This window comes from Ammospiza nelsoni, chromosome 5 (genome assembly GCF_027579445.1).
Source record: "Ammospiza nelsoni isolate bAmmNel1 chromosome 5, bAmmNel1.pri, whole genome shotgun sequence".
Lineage (NCBI taxonomy): Eukaryota > Metazoa > Chordata > Aves > Passeriformes > Passerellidae > Ammospiza > Ammospiza nelsoni.
This window is the reverse complement of record NC_080637.1, coordinates 6,362,839-6,376,623: the sequence shown is the minus strand read 5'-3', so window position 1 is coordinate 6,376,623 and position 13,785 is coordinate 6,362,839. Positions and strand designations below refer to the sequence as shown.

At 41.9% G+C, this 13,785-nt stretch overlaps 1 protein-coding gene across 3 annotated transcripts in view; it reads left to right on the top strand.

Annotated features, from left to right (window-relative positions):
* Positions 1 to 9,823, top strand: part of UPF2 (UPF2 regulator of nonsense mediated mRNA decay) — a 53,948-nt gene extending 44,125 nt beyond the window's left edge. For 2 of the 3 annotated variants that reach the window (XM_059471702.1, XM_059471703.1), the window contains exons 21-23: positions 2,127 to 2,247; positions 8,020 to 8,070; positions 8,620 to 9,823. In XM_059471702.1, the coding sequence (XP_059327685.1) occupies positions 2,127 to 2,247; positions 8,020 to 8,044 (146 nt within the window). In that variant the 3' untranslated portion in view covers positions 8,045 to 8,070; positions 8,620 to 9,823. The remainder of the gene's footprint in view (positions 1 to 2,126; positions 2,248 to 8,019; positions 8,071 to 8,619) is intronic. The other variant, XM_059471705.1, reaches the window with a different exon arrangement.
* Positions 9,824 to 13,785: the final 3,962 nt, after the last annotated feature.

The window sequence follows — 13,785 nt, the reverse complement described above, 5'->3', positions numbered from 1 at the left end:
TGTGCTTTATATCCAAAAAAGGATCACATTGATTTATTTCTCTTGGACAAAATCAGAAAACCGATATGAATTTATAACTGGAAATAGGCTTTTTAAAAATTTTCTCATATGTTTTTATTTAGTTGCTGTGTATAAAACAATATAGGAAGGAAGTCAACACAAAAGCAAAAGATTTTTCCATAATTGGCATCCCTTTTTAAAACAGCTGTTGATGCATCTTAACCTGGGTAATATACAGAATAAGACCAAACTAAAAAGGACCTTTCAATGAGGCTAAATTAAACAGGCCAAATTACATTCACCTTTGGAACAATATTTTATTTAGATTTTTGCAGTTGATTGTTACTTCTGAAGAGTCATCCTGTCTGTGACAAGTTGGTACCTACTCATTGAATGAAAGTGTTGGGTTTAAATTTCTGTTTGCAGCTTTGAAGTTACTGAGGGAGAAAGAATTCTCAATTTCTGGAAGGATGCCTCAGGGTTGTCCCAACGTTTGCACATGTACTTGTTGTGCTTTTCATCTGCACAGGGTAGCTCACAGATGGAAATTCACCAATGTACTTCAAAGTAGTATCTGATAAAGATTTAATGTTTCAGCAAGGCTTAGTATATTACAAAGATTTTTTAATTTAAAGAACTATTAGGAACTTGGGTGGTTCTCTAATTTAGACTGGTACTTTTCTGTGCAGATTATTTTTTTTCTTCACTAGAAAACCAAAGAGGTTTGGTGATGTGCCTTCAGCCTAGAAAACACACTGTGCTCCCCTGCCATCTCTGCCTTCTGTTACATTCTCCAGTTCTGAACTTCCCAGCCCCATATTTCCTTTCCCCTGCTGTGGCAGGCAGAAGAGGCAGATGTGCATGTGCTTGTTCATTCAGTGCTTGCTGCTCCCACCTGCCTGGCAGGGCTCCCTCATTGCTTTTCCTGCTGAGTCTCTCCTTGCCCCCAGGGCTCTCTGCTGGCACACAGGGCTGGGGGAAGGTGATGTTCCACGTTCACAAACATGGGCTGTCAGGGTGTGCAGTGTCTGCCAGTGCTGAATTCAGTGCACACAACATGCAGACAGGGCTGTACTGATACACTGACTGCTGGCACAGATGTTGAATCAGTCACAGTTTCCCAGTTTCCCCAAGACTGCCTGGATAACTTCACTGAATGTTCCACCTGCATTCTGCAAATGCTGAGGGAGCCTCATTAGTCTCTAGTTCAGCCCTGTGTGTGCAGCAGGTGATGGGTGTGTGTCCCAAGGAGATTACCAGAGATTGGAGAACCAGACAGAGCAGACTTTCAAACATAATCTGTTTAACAGCTTATTCCACTTTTCCCCTTCATTTATCCCATCTGTCTGTTTGCATTAACTTAACCTGGTAAAGAAACTTTTTTTTTTCATTAAAAAATGAAATAAAATTTTAGATATTAAGTTTTACCAAATGGCAAAATACAATACTATCCTACTTTAAAATGCCCCTAAGTTGGCTGTCCAGGGGTAAACTGGGTAGTGTGGGATGCACTTGTGCACTTTTTTTTTATTCCCACTGATGATAAAGTGAAAAACTCCTCCCATGGGACAGCTGGTGCAATGTAGGTCAGCTGAGTCACCTTCTTCAGGTGCCTGACTTCCCTGGAAAATGATCCAATTATGCCAAGCTTAGACTTCAATACCTGACTGGCAATGCCTAATTTTAGGACAGGTTTCTTGCTGAGTCTTTAACTGGCAGCAGCATTGTCCAGTTGTTGCTATTCCAGGCAGGTTTAATCTGGAGGCCACTCGTGCTGCTGTGAGTCTTTGTTCCTGGTCATTGATGAAGAAAGTGGTGCCTGATGTGTTCAGAAAGAAAAGGTTGCAGGTCTTTTCTTGAGCATCTGTGATGAAAACCACTGCTGGCAGTTCCCTCTGCAGGAACATCTGGAAATGCAAGTTCATATTGTGGGGTAGCTTGGGTTTATCAAAGCTGTGGGTGCAATTTGTAACTTTTTGTAATTAACTTATTGAATGTTAACTCTACAGCAGAGTGTAAGTGTAAATGGCAGTGAGATGTGCATGTGTAAATTCCTATGTAAAAATGAATCATAGAAAATGTATTGAACTTTCTTCTATTTCCTTTCCTTGTGCCTGAAATCCCAGAAATGTTGCAGTCTCTGGCACAGCGTCCAGCTCCAGCAAACACCAATCGTGAGCGGCGGCCTCGGTACCAGCATCCGAAGGGAGCACCTAATGCAGATCTAATCTTTAAAACCGGTGGGAGGTAGGACAATCTTCCCTTAAATGTGGTAATTCTGGTTCTAGGCAAGTCATTATCTTCATAATTGAATGAGATAATGATCTCTGTAGAAGCACTCGGTTCCATTCTAAAGCATTCTCTTAAAATGCCAAGCAATGTTTTGTGTTTCTGACACAGTGTCTGTACCTCTGTGACATTTGGAAGCCAAAAGATTATTTATCAGTTGTGAAATGGCTGCTGGAATCTGAGCCTCTATTTGTAGGGCAAAAGATGCATGTCTGCTTTCTCCATGAGAGGAGTAGAGGATTGGTTTTTTTAGTATTTGTAGAAATTCTTATGCTCTTTCTGTGGGCTGATTTTGACACCTATTCCTCTGATGCCCTGAATGGAAAGTAAATATAGTAAAAGTGGGGAAGACTGAGCAGAATTTTCAACTTATGGCTATTAATCTGTTATCTTCAAGAGCTTGCCAAAACCAGCATTAACATGAAAAGAGTCATTCCCGATTGTTTAATAGTTGTTCTGAGGCTTTAGTGTGTGTCTTTTGTCACTCAGGGGAAGCTGGCAAATGAACAATAAATTAGCCCTGCAGCTCACATTTGAATAGACAGAGTTTTGGTGAAATGCAGACTTGCTTTCAAGTTTCTGTTTTCTTTGCAAGTTCATTTGGAAGGTGGATTGATAGGAGCAACAGCTGGGAAGGGACATTTTACCTTCTAATGGGTCTGTCTTTGTAAACTGCAAATAAGTTAATGTAATGTACTATTTCTGTGTTCCAGTAGCATTTCCAGCCTCTTCATGGTACATATTTATGATCATTTGATAATGTCCTGGTGATCACTCACTCCATTGGGACCTCATACAGACACTGCTTGTACAAAAAAAAAAAAATTGCAGTTTAAAAGAAATATTTTTTTTTTAATGAACCAGATGAAACTCACTAAAATGAGCAGTGCTTTCCATTTAGCTTTTTCATATCACTGTGACCTAATGCTGTTGTAGGAATACAAAGTGTTCAGGTACACTGAATTGCCACAATATTTGCAGGTGTTTCATTAACAGCTGCAGCATTCTGCTCTTTCAGGCATGAGCTGCATGCTGCAGTTATTCTTTAAATACAGCAGCCAGACCAGTACATGTGATATCTGTACATTTCCTCTAAATTAATTTCTTTAGAAAACTTTGTATATTGTGACATTGTAGGGACAATATAATTTAGGACTTGACTCAAGTAGGTCAGATGTTATCCTGCAAACAGTTTGAGTGGTGTTTGCTTATTCAAGTGCCATGCACTTGCAGTTCTGATGTAGTTTTCCATTATGGAGTTTCCTCTTTGTTCCTTTTAATCCATAAGCTGCTTGGAACAGAGAGCAGGAGGTTTGTTTGAGCAGGTATATTTTATTTGTTGAGCAGGTATATTTTATTTGTTTGTACTGCAGTGCTCTGCCTGGCAGTCATGCATCAGTTGAGCCATCTCAGCCTGCATAAGGAACTGGTACTTTTCCTAACTCCATTTATTTCTGGGAGACTGTGGGTCCACCAATGGCTTCCCACTGGCACAGGTTGTTGCCTACATTCTTAGAGCCTCTGATTTGTAGGATATATTGAAAATTGTCTTCTGACCTTAAATGTTGCACTGCATTCTCACACAGACCCCCCCTTATGCTTTGTTAAAAAGTTACCCTGTAAATTCTGAGGGTCCTGGAGGGTCTCCCTGAGCAGATAGGAACTGAGATGTAGATTTTCATATCTGTGTAGAGAAGGTTTCACATTCCTGCCTGGTGGAACCAATGGTGTAACACAGATGTTGTCACTTCCATGAGGACATTCTGTTGTGTTGTTGCTGGTTCTTTGTACATGAACGAAACTGAAATGTTATTTTCTTGCAAAATCACTCAGTCTTACTGGCAATAATAATTTGCTGCTTTCTTTAAGGTATACAACTTATTCTTTTAAAATTCTTGAGGTTAAGGATAATCTAAGCAAATAAATTCTGGTTGATTGCACTGTAATGTACAGTGTGACAGGTTCTGATAGCTGAGGTAGGAATGAGGCCTTTCTTGCATTTCAGGCAGTGCTGAGAGTAGAAAAATTGATTTGTTGTTTTGACCTTTGCTTTTGTGTTGTAGGACATGCCCTAAGCACTGTGTTTCAAACACTTTTTAGGAAGTTAAATCCAAATGTACCTATTGTAGCAGTTCATTTCAGAGATTAATGAAGGGAGCATTGGGTTCTTCCATGTTTTTGGCCTCAAACACCTGGATCTCACTAAGCAATTTGCCCTCTATATGTTTTTTAAAAAAAGATAAATCTTCTGCAGTTTTTACTTTATTTCTCCTCTGTTAATGTCCTTGTTCTGTACTAAAGTAAATGCAGTGAGATTTGCAAGCTTTGTCACATTTATTATTATTTAGCATGTGCAAAATGCTGGATCAAAAATTGGAGTTTTTTTCTGTTTGTTTGGAATTACCTGCTTGTATTGCCTCAGGTTTTGAGACCTGCTGGTCCTGTAAGGAGGAGATTCTTTCTGGAACTTGTACATTTAAGGCTGGCTGGTCTTAAAGATAATTTACTGTGACTCCATGAAAAGTAGAGTTCCTTGATTTGCTTCAGCAGCACTGGGAAGAAAACAATTTTCTCTCTTGCCTCTGGTTCTGTAGCATTTGTGTGGTGAGAGAGGCCTTTGGCTCTCAGGCTATTAAACTACTCTCTTCAAGAAACACAAAATTTACTAAAGTAATTTTTTTTGGTGATGGGATTATCATAAAAATTGACTGGTACCATTAGGAACAGCTTCTTAAAATATAAAGTGTTTTCCTTTGTTTAAGAGGATTGAAATCCATTAAATGGCTTGGTTTTAAAAGTGAAATGAAAATAACCACATTATATAAAATAATTTTAAAAACATTGATTACCAAGAAAGTCAAATTTCTCCCTGTAATTCTTCTGTTGAGAAGCAGGGCCTTACCAAGGATTTTATCTTGTTAAACCTCTCCTTATTAAAAGAAGTAGCTTCAAAATTTGTTGCTGTTTTCAAAACATAGTATAGGGCCTGCCTGTGTCCAAAGTTCCCCTAGGGATGCAGGTACAGGCTGGCAAACCAAATCATATTCAAGTTAAATGGTGATCTCAGGTCTCCTGTTTACATCTGACTCTTATTTCTCTTTAACCCATTTAATAAAGAAAAATGAAGCATTACAGTAATAACAGGATGCTGGGATTTTATTAGCTAAATATTCTCATCATAAAGAATATTGCATTAATGCTGAAAAATCAGAGTTTGGATAATAAGGAGAAATGTGAATTTAACATGATTTCCTGTTTCAGCTGCTGGAGCAACACAATTCATACATCACCTGTCATGAACTTGGTGCATTGACAGTTCTGCTTTATGAAGCTTTGAATTCTCTTATTACTGAGATGAGCCTTTCAAAAACAGCCAAGAAATTCCAAACCCCAAATTTTCAGCTGTTTCATGGGAGGGAAGCAAAGGGAGGAATATGGAAGGGAGGCTCCAAATCCTGCAGCTCCTTCTGGACTGCACTGGAGCTGAGCAGAAAAGAACAGCAAAGCCTCAGGTGCCTGCCTTGGCAGGATGGTGAATGCTGAGCTCTGCAAGCAGGGTGAGAGTCTAACCCAGACCCCTGATCACAGTTCAGTTCAGAGGGAATGGAAGGCAAAATTGTATTTATAAGCCATGCTCAGTTAGAAAGACTCCTGTGTTTGAAAAGGTTCTTTCAATATAAATAATAACAACAGGTACCTACCAAAAATCCCTGCAGCTCCAAAAACTTTCCAACCCACTGTACACACTGACTTTGATTTCACTTTGTCAGAGCATTTTATTTTTGATGTATAGATAAGGATATAAAATAACTCACAGAAGTTAAGATTCTTTTACTTAAGGGAGTCCAGCTTGTGTGGTTTATTTGACTTTTGATGTTCACAGTATGGAATGTGATAAGGTAGATGTGGAAGGTTTTTAATTGGCACCTTGGTGTTTTCTGTTTCTTGTTTGTGGTTTTGGGTGATTAGGGGAGAGAACAAAGAGCATGGAAGCTGAGATTAGTTGAGAAAAGCAAAGCAGAGTGAACTGGGAGAGGAGTTGTTTGGAGCTGGAAGTTTGTGAGGAGATTTGTGAAGAAATGCAGCACTGCAGAAATGCAGTGTTGTGGATTGGAGGACATGAGGGGATTAGGGATAAGTGTGAAATCCAACTTCAGAGGTCTCACATGTCAAGAAATAAAGAGATTTTGGTGATCTTGTGATGTCAGCACATGCAGAAAGGAGTTGGTTATTGATACTCTGCTGGGCACTGCTCACTTCAAGCTGTGAAGTTGTCCTGCTGAGTGAGCTCTCCCAGCTTCACCTGTGCCATGGCTCTGTGGTTATTCCATAGCCTGTGGTGTGATTTTCTGGGTGTTTTCCTGGCTGCCAGCTTTGTGCCCCAGCCCTGGTTTGTGGCAGAGGTTCTGTGTGTTTCCTGTCACAGCAGGCAGTGAGAAGCTGACTGTGAATTTCATACACATTAACAATGTGCCAGTGGCAGGAAGGGACTGTGGGAGGAGACTGCCAAGAACTGATTCCTTTTACACACAGAGCTCAAGATGGTTTTAATTACATCTGTGTGCTGAGCTTGGCCTTGCCATATACAGGTTTGGATCAAGTTTACTGGCTTGGACACAAATGTGAAATACCTGGATTGGGAAAAACTCCTGCTGCTATTTTTGGCACAGCACATTGCTGTGATCCCCTGACACAGGATCTGCCACCAGCAGATGTGCACTGGTAGCTGCAGTAGAATTATTTTTCTAAGAGGAGATGGAGAGTTAAAAGCATGATCCTGCAATTCAGTGATGTCTGCCCTCAGTTGTGACCTTCTGCAAGGGAGATGTCAGTCTACTAAATAAATAAAAATCAAAGTTCTTTTCTACTGAAAGCACACAGCCAGTGTTCTGATGCTGAGTGTGCCACAAAGAATTGGGATATTACATTATGTAACACTCACAGGTGGTTAAAACCAAATAATAGAAGCAGTGCTGCAGTGAGGTCTAATGATGCACCAGCTCAGGACTTCCTGGCAAAATAACACAGCATTTTTATATAAACAAATACTGGATAATAGAACAAAGCAATGCATACAAATACAGAATTAGTGTGAAAGCTTCATCTGGTACAAGAGGTGCAGAAGTTGCTATGTCCAGATTACATATCTGTAGCATTTTTCTTGCAAGATCTTCAGTAAAAGCCAGGTTTAGATCAAATGACTGTTGAACAAACACTGGAAGATTATGCACTGCTGTAAAGAAACATGAACTGTTGTGCTTGCATGGTAAAAAAATCTCCATGTATAGCCCTGGAACTTTCTTGGAATTGTAAATGTTGAAGTTTTATTTTGATGTCTCTTATTAATTTTAATTTGCAGCCTAAAATCAGCTAAAAGGAGCCCAGATGCAGTAACTGCATTGTGCTGAAGTCAGTGACACTGGGGTGGCCTTACTGCTGCATTGCCTGGTCTGGTTGAATCCCCTGCCTACAAACTGCTGTCATTCTTCAATGTCATTCTGCTATTTGCATGTTCTTAAGAGAATTAAATGTGACTTTTGGTCACATTTTGGGATGTGTTTCTTGAACAAGGGATGGTGGAAGATTTAAATGCACCAATTGACTCTAAGAAAGGTTCTAACCAATTATTTGCTTCTAGAAAGCCCTTTGTAACATTTCTGCAGAACTTCTAAGCATTAAGAAACTGCACAGAAAGATGAAAACTATTTACAATAACTTTTTTTTTTCCAGCAGATTCACAACTGTGCTTCAGTAGTTCAGCATCTCATCTGTGATGATAAGGTGCACATGAGAAACAGCTCACTTTTCATAGTTTGGGAAGGTTTATTAAACCTTATCAAAAATACAACAGAAGACTGAATAGAGAAAAAAGGGAGCAAAGGATTTTCCTTGCCGTGTGCTCGGCCCCTTCACAATGGAATTTTTCCTTTTTTAACCCTTTAACCCCTCCCAAAGTTGTGTCCATCAACCCCTTCTTCTCTGTCCAGTGGTGGAGATCTCTTCCTCAAACCCTGATTGGAGGTCAGGTGTTCCATAGTGACAAGCTAGGTGACCCCTGGTAACCATGTGAGGGGGTAAAACATAACTATAAATCTATAAAACTTTTCTTAACCTGTATCCATGATATTTGTCTGTTAATTGTGAGAGTCAATCATTGCATTACTCACCTATCACATGCAGATTATCCCCCTGCTTTTGTCTGGTGAAATGGTTGTGCAGAAGAGAGAAATCTGTAACTTTGAGGGTGTAAAAGAATCAGCATGAGTGGCAGCTGCTGTTGGGGCCCCTCAGATGAGGCTGATGTGATTCCTGTCTGTGCTCTTCCCTCAGGAGACGTTGATCCAGCCGCCAGTGTCATTTCATTAGGTCCTGTATCTCTGGTGTTGTGGAGTCCTCCAGCGATGAAACGAGAGCAGTGGACACATCTCAGCATGTCAGCCTAGAGCGTTCAGAACCGAAACCTGGGACAGGCTGGGGCCGTGGGGCACGAAGAGCAGCCTCCCCTCTCCCCCCCCACCCCTCCAAAAAAAGCTTTTTGTTATGGGAACCGCCTTGAGGGTTAATTCTTCTCACAGGAGCAGAAGCGAACGAGCGCGACGGGGAACTTGACCTGCGAGCAGCTCGGCCGGGAGTTGGGCCGCTGGCACTGCCAGGGAAAGGCCTCTGGCAGCTCAGCCTGCAGGGAAATAAAGCTCTGAACTCGCCACAGTTACCTTGTCTCCCACTCGAGCACTTGGTGTGTTGGAAGGATGTTCTTTGGGGGCTGCAAATCTGCGGTACAAACACATAGAGCAAACAGCAAAATGCAGAAGAAAACCCTGCCGAGTAGGATAACTTCTCAAACACTCCTCAGCCAGAATGTTCTTGGTTAAGGAAGAGCCTTTTGCTGCCAGATGTGCCAGAAAGGGGGTGGGGAGGGGTGCAAAAACTGAAGAGCCAAGGAGGTAAAAATGTCTGTTAAGGTTTAAAATAGAAAGTGAAGTTGATGAACACGGGGTGTTGACTCGTACTGCTTGGATCAGCCTGACACCAGCCGAAGGACAGGGATATAGTTGAGCCCATTGTATGTATCATTGAAAACCAAAACGTGCCAGTCAGCATAACAGGAGGATGTCAAGGAGTGGATCCAAATATTTTGTTGATCTTCATGGGTTGATAAGCCTCTGTGTCTATTGAAACAAACAAAAAGTTTAAAAAAAAAGATTTAAGTCTGGAAACAAGTAGAATTTTTATTTTTTTCTAAGTAGAAATGAGGTTTCTTGGTCTTTTTCTGACAATCTGTTATTTATTAGCATAGGGTTTTGTTTGCTTTCAGGTAGAGGTAGTTCATTGAGTTCAAGAGCCCATCTGTATGTTACTAATTCTTTTTTCTAGCTCTTTTAAAATCCTTTTTACCACTGGTTTTGGTTTCTGCATGTAGGAAGAGAGACTTGTAAAATTGTAACATTTCATACAGAAATGCCGCCCGATCTTCACCAGCTTCAGAAATCTGACCTTTGCCAATGCTGCAATAAAGTGTTGTAATTTAGAGTCAGTGTCTGCCTCTTGACATCCACTTTGTTCTTTGGAAATGATGTTTTGAAGGGTTTGTGATGTATTCTGGGCTGTGGTTTGGACAGGAATTCCAGGTCTTTGATTTTAGTCTTATGTCATTTTTTCATATAGTTTTCTTTCCACATGAAGTTCATGGGTATGTTCATTGATCAGGTTTGTAACTCTGAGCTCCTCCAGGAACATCTCCTACACCAGCATGACCATATCCCCTGGTCAGTCTCCATTTCCTCAAAAACAATGCCTACCAATTCCTAATAGCAAATTAAGCATCTAATTGTGGTTCAGACTAGGGTCAGCTTCCTTTTCTCAGCATCTTGCTTAGTTTCAAAAGCATTTAATTTATCCAGATTAGGTAACTGCATAAAATAAAATATTAGCTCTGTTTTATATGTATCAGTCCAATGCCTTGGATGGCATTGGGATCAATGGAAATGTTTTTATAAAATTACTTACTAAAGATAGTTTAGGGTTAGCTGGGGATTTTCCTGACTTCAGACTGAAATTGAAAACCAGTTCAGTGACACCTTCTGAAGTTTAATTTTAAAACTAATTATTCTAATGTTGTGCCAAGTAAGAACCTCAAAGATCATTGTGAGTGAAATAATCAGGGTTGAATGTACAGGGACAAACCTTTTAGCAGGGCCTTTTGCAGTAGGACAAGGAGTGATGGTTGTAAACTAAAAGAGGGTTGACCTAAATTAGATATAAGGAAGAAAATTCTTACAGTGAAGATGATGAGACACTGGCACAGATTTCCCAGAGAGGTGGTGGATCCATCCCTGGAAACAGGCAAGATTTCAACCTGACGTGTTTGAAGCTCTCCCTGCTCATGGACTGGGTGACTTTTAGAAGTCCCTTCCCTTCCAACCCAAAGCATTCCACGGTACACAGAAAATCCCCAGTTTGCATCCCCTTTATTCTCAGCGTCCCCTGTGCTGACACCAGATCTCGTGCTGTGGCTGGAGATGAGAGGGTGCTGGTCCTGCTCTTGCACAGCAGTTTCACCACCTGATCCCCAGGCAGTTCTTGCTGCAGGGATTGCATGGCTCCCTCTCATGTCTTCAGAAAACTTTGCCTTCCTTTAGAGGGTGTTTGGTTAAAATTGTTGGGTGAGCAGCCTGGGATTGATGCAGAATGGGGAATTTTGTTTTGCCTCTGTTTTGATCAGTGTCTGTCACCTATGAATATTGCTGCTTTACCCAGATTACGAGATGTTTATTTGAATTACTGAATTTATGTTGAATGTCATTGCTTCTCTTTCCCTGCAGTGCAGTGACCCACAGGTGTGTCTGGGCACTGGGGAAGTCCCCCCAAATCCAGCCAGTGGCACTGTTGGATGTTCCCTGGGAGCCTTTCCCACAGGATGCTGTTGAAGGTGCCCTTGCAAAGAGCATTTCTGAGCAGTGCTCCCAACCCTGCAAGCAAGGGGTTAAGTCTGGGAGAACATGTGTAGATGAAGGAGAAACTGTCTCATGGCTTTGATTGCGTAAAGATTTCTGTTATCTTATCATTCTGTGGAAGGAATTTGGGTGAAAGTCAGGCCCTGGCATTGGAGTTGTCTTCACTGATGTGAGGCTCCTTGAGCTGGCAGACAAAGTGTGCTGTGCAAAGGTTTGTACAAAGTGTGCTTTTGTTTGTGTAGGTTTGTACTCACCATTGTGCCTCAGTTTTTGATGGTAACTTCTCTTCCCACATCTCTCAAGCCTCCAAAGCTCCAGGCAGGGACTTGGGGGAATGAAATCCTTCCTGTCATAGGGGACAGCTTTGTGACCACCTGAGGAACCTGAATGTGTTCACATGACCTGGCAGGGTCTGGGCAGCCTGGCCGGGTGGAAGGGAGTGGAACTGGATGAGCTTTGAGGTCCCTTCCAGCCCAAACCATTCCGTGATTTATGGAGCATCACTTGGAAGCCTGTTGGAGCTGAGGTGCTGTGTTGGCCCTTGCTCTAGGATGGAGCCAGGGTGTCTGGGAAGCTCTGAAATTGGAATTTGACCCAGAGGCAGCACCTTGAACTCCAGCTGATGGTATGGGGCATCTTTCTCTACCCACAATGATATAATGAGATAAAAAAGCTATAAATCTTTTTTCATGAATTGCTGAGTTTGCAGACTTGCTGTAATCTCAACTCCCCAGGCCTTCAGCATAAGAAAGCTCTTGGGCTGTTTGTGTTTTGTAGATACAAATATAAAGCACATCTGTGCCCGTGTGCCACAGCACACACAATTTTATGTAAATTCAGGCTTAGAAAGCCACCTCTGTTGTGGAGTCTGCCTGCTTTCCTTGAGCTCTCAGCATTTTTCCTTTGGCTGTTCCAGCAGGGCAGTCACTGCTTGGCAGGGCAGCAGGATGGGCTGTGAGGAGCTCAGGCACCGTGTATCCTCACCAGGCTCAGTGGAGGTTTTCAAAATCAGTCCATCCATAATGATGCCATGAGCCAGCTGTCCCCCCCTGATAAATACATCCATTTATCCCCCATTTTTTCCTTTCTTTGAGCTTTTCCTCAGCCATGCACTCTTGTGCCCTGTGGAAAGTGCTCCTCTGAGGTGACACTTTGCTGTCTCTTCTCAGAGGTCCACTATAAATAGGGTTTTTTCCAGCTACTCCTAAGGAAATCCCAGTCTACTGGGAACAGGAAACTATTTGAGCAGGAATCAAACAAATGAGCAAATGTCAAAATATTTACTTGCATTGTTTGAACTATAAACTTTGCTTTTAAGTTATTATTGTTGGGGTGTGATTGTGCCCTTAAAACACTTTGTGTTTATGATCCCTGTTAGAAGAGCAAACAGTGTTCTGCAAAAAGCCTCCCTCCCTCCCTCCCTCCCTCCTTCCTTCCCTCTGTTACCTGGATCCAGGCAAATAAAAAAATGCTTGGGACACTTAAAAAGGAGGAAGACATTTGGCTATTGCTAATGTTTATTTGTTCCTTGACATTTACCTGCAGGAAGAAAGTTTCTGTTGTGCAGGGGATAAAGTGGAGTGATGTTTGCTGCTCAGAACGAGTCAGGCAACAGCCCAAGAGCTTGAAAACTTTGCTGTATTTACCCCTTAACTGTTTTGGGGGTGGTTTTTTTTCAATATTTAAATTATTTACACTGTATATATTATATACATATATACACACATCTGTCTGCTCATGGTGAACTAAAAATCAGAAACTCAGCTGGGAAGCAAGACTTGGATGTGTCAGTGAGGCTTGGAGAAGCCACCTGGAGGGAGCTTTGGGCTTTGCTGTGTTATTCCCAAATGGAATTGCCACAAGTTGCTGGGAATTTTCTCCTGGGGTGGTGGAAGTGAAGATCAGCAAGGCATGAGAGGGAGCTCAGAGGCAGCTTTGGCTGTTGCTGTCTCTGCTCTGAGCAGCTTTTCCAGTGGTGATGGGAGCTTGGCTTCCTCCTTGGGCTCAGGGCAGGAAGAGCCTTGCCTGGAGGAAGACACAGCTTCAGTCCCCTCCTTCTGGGACTCCAGCTGAGCTGTTCCCAGCAGACACCATTCCTCACCCCTCCTGGGGCAGGATTCCTTTTCCAGGAGGAAGATGGACACAGCAGCAGGACTTACACAGCCTAACCCTCCCTTTCCTACTGATTTGCACAAGAGGGGTAAATAAACCAAGTTTATTATTCAGGTTGGTCCCAACTCCCACACCCATGAAAACCAGGGGTTTATTACTGGCTGTGAGTCTTAGCTAATATAAAATCAGAGCAGATTTTGGTCCTCACTCTTGCTGCAGGGTGACAAACTGCAGAGAAAATCTCTTGTCTCAGCACAGGTTTGTTACAGGATGCACCAGGAATTGCACACAGTGCCCATTTCCTGGCCTTGAGCTCACTGGAAAACTCATGCCATAAATAAAAATTAAACCTGATCAGGCAAACTAAAATCCATTTATGAGGCAGGAAATGTTCCACAGTAATGAAGTTTGTGTCGTGAAGCCCGAAGAC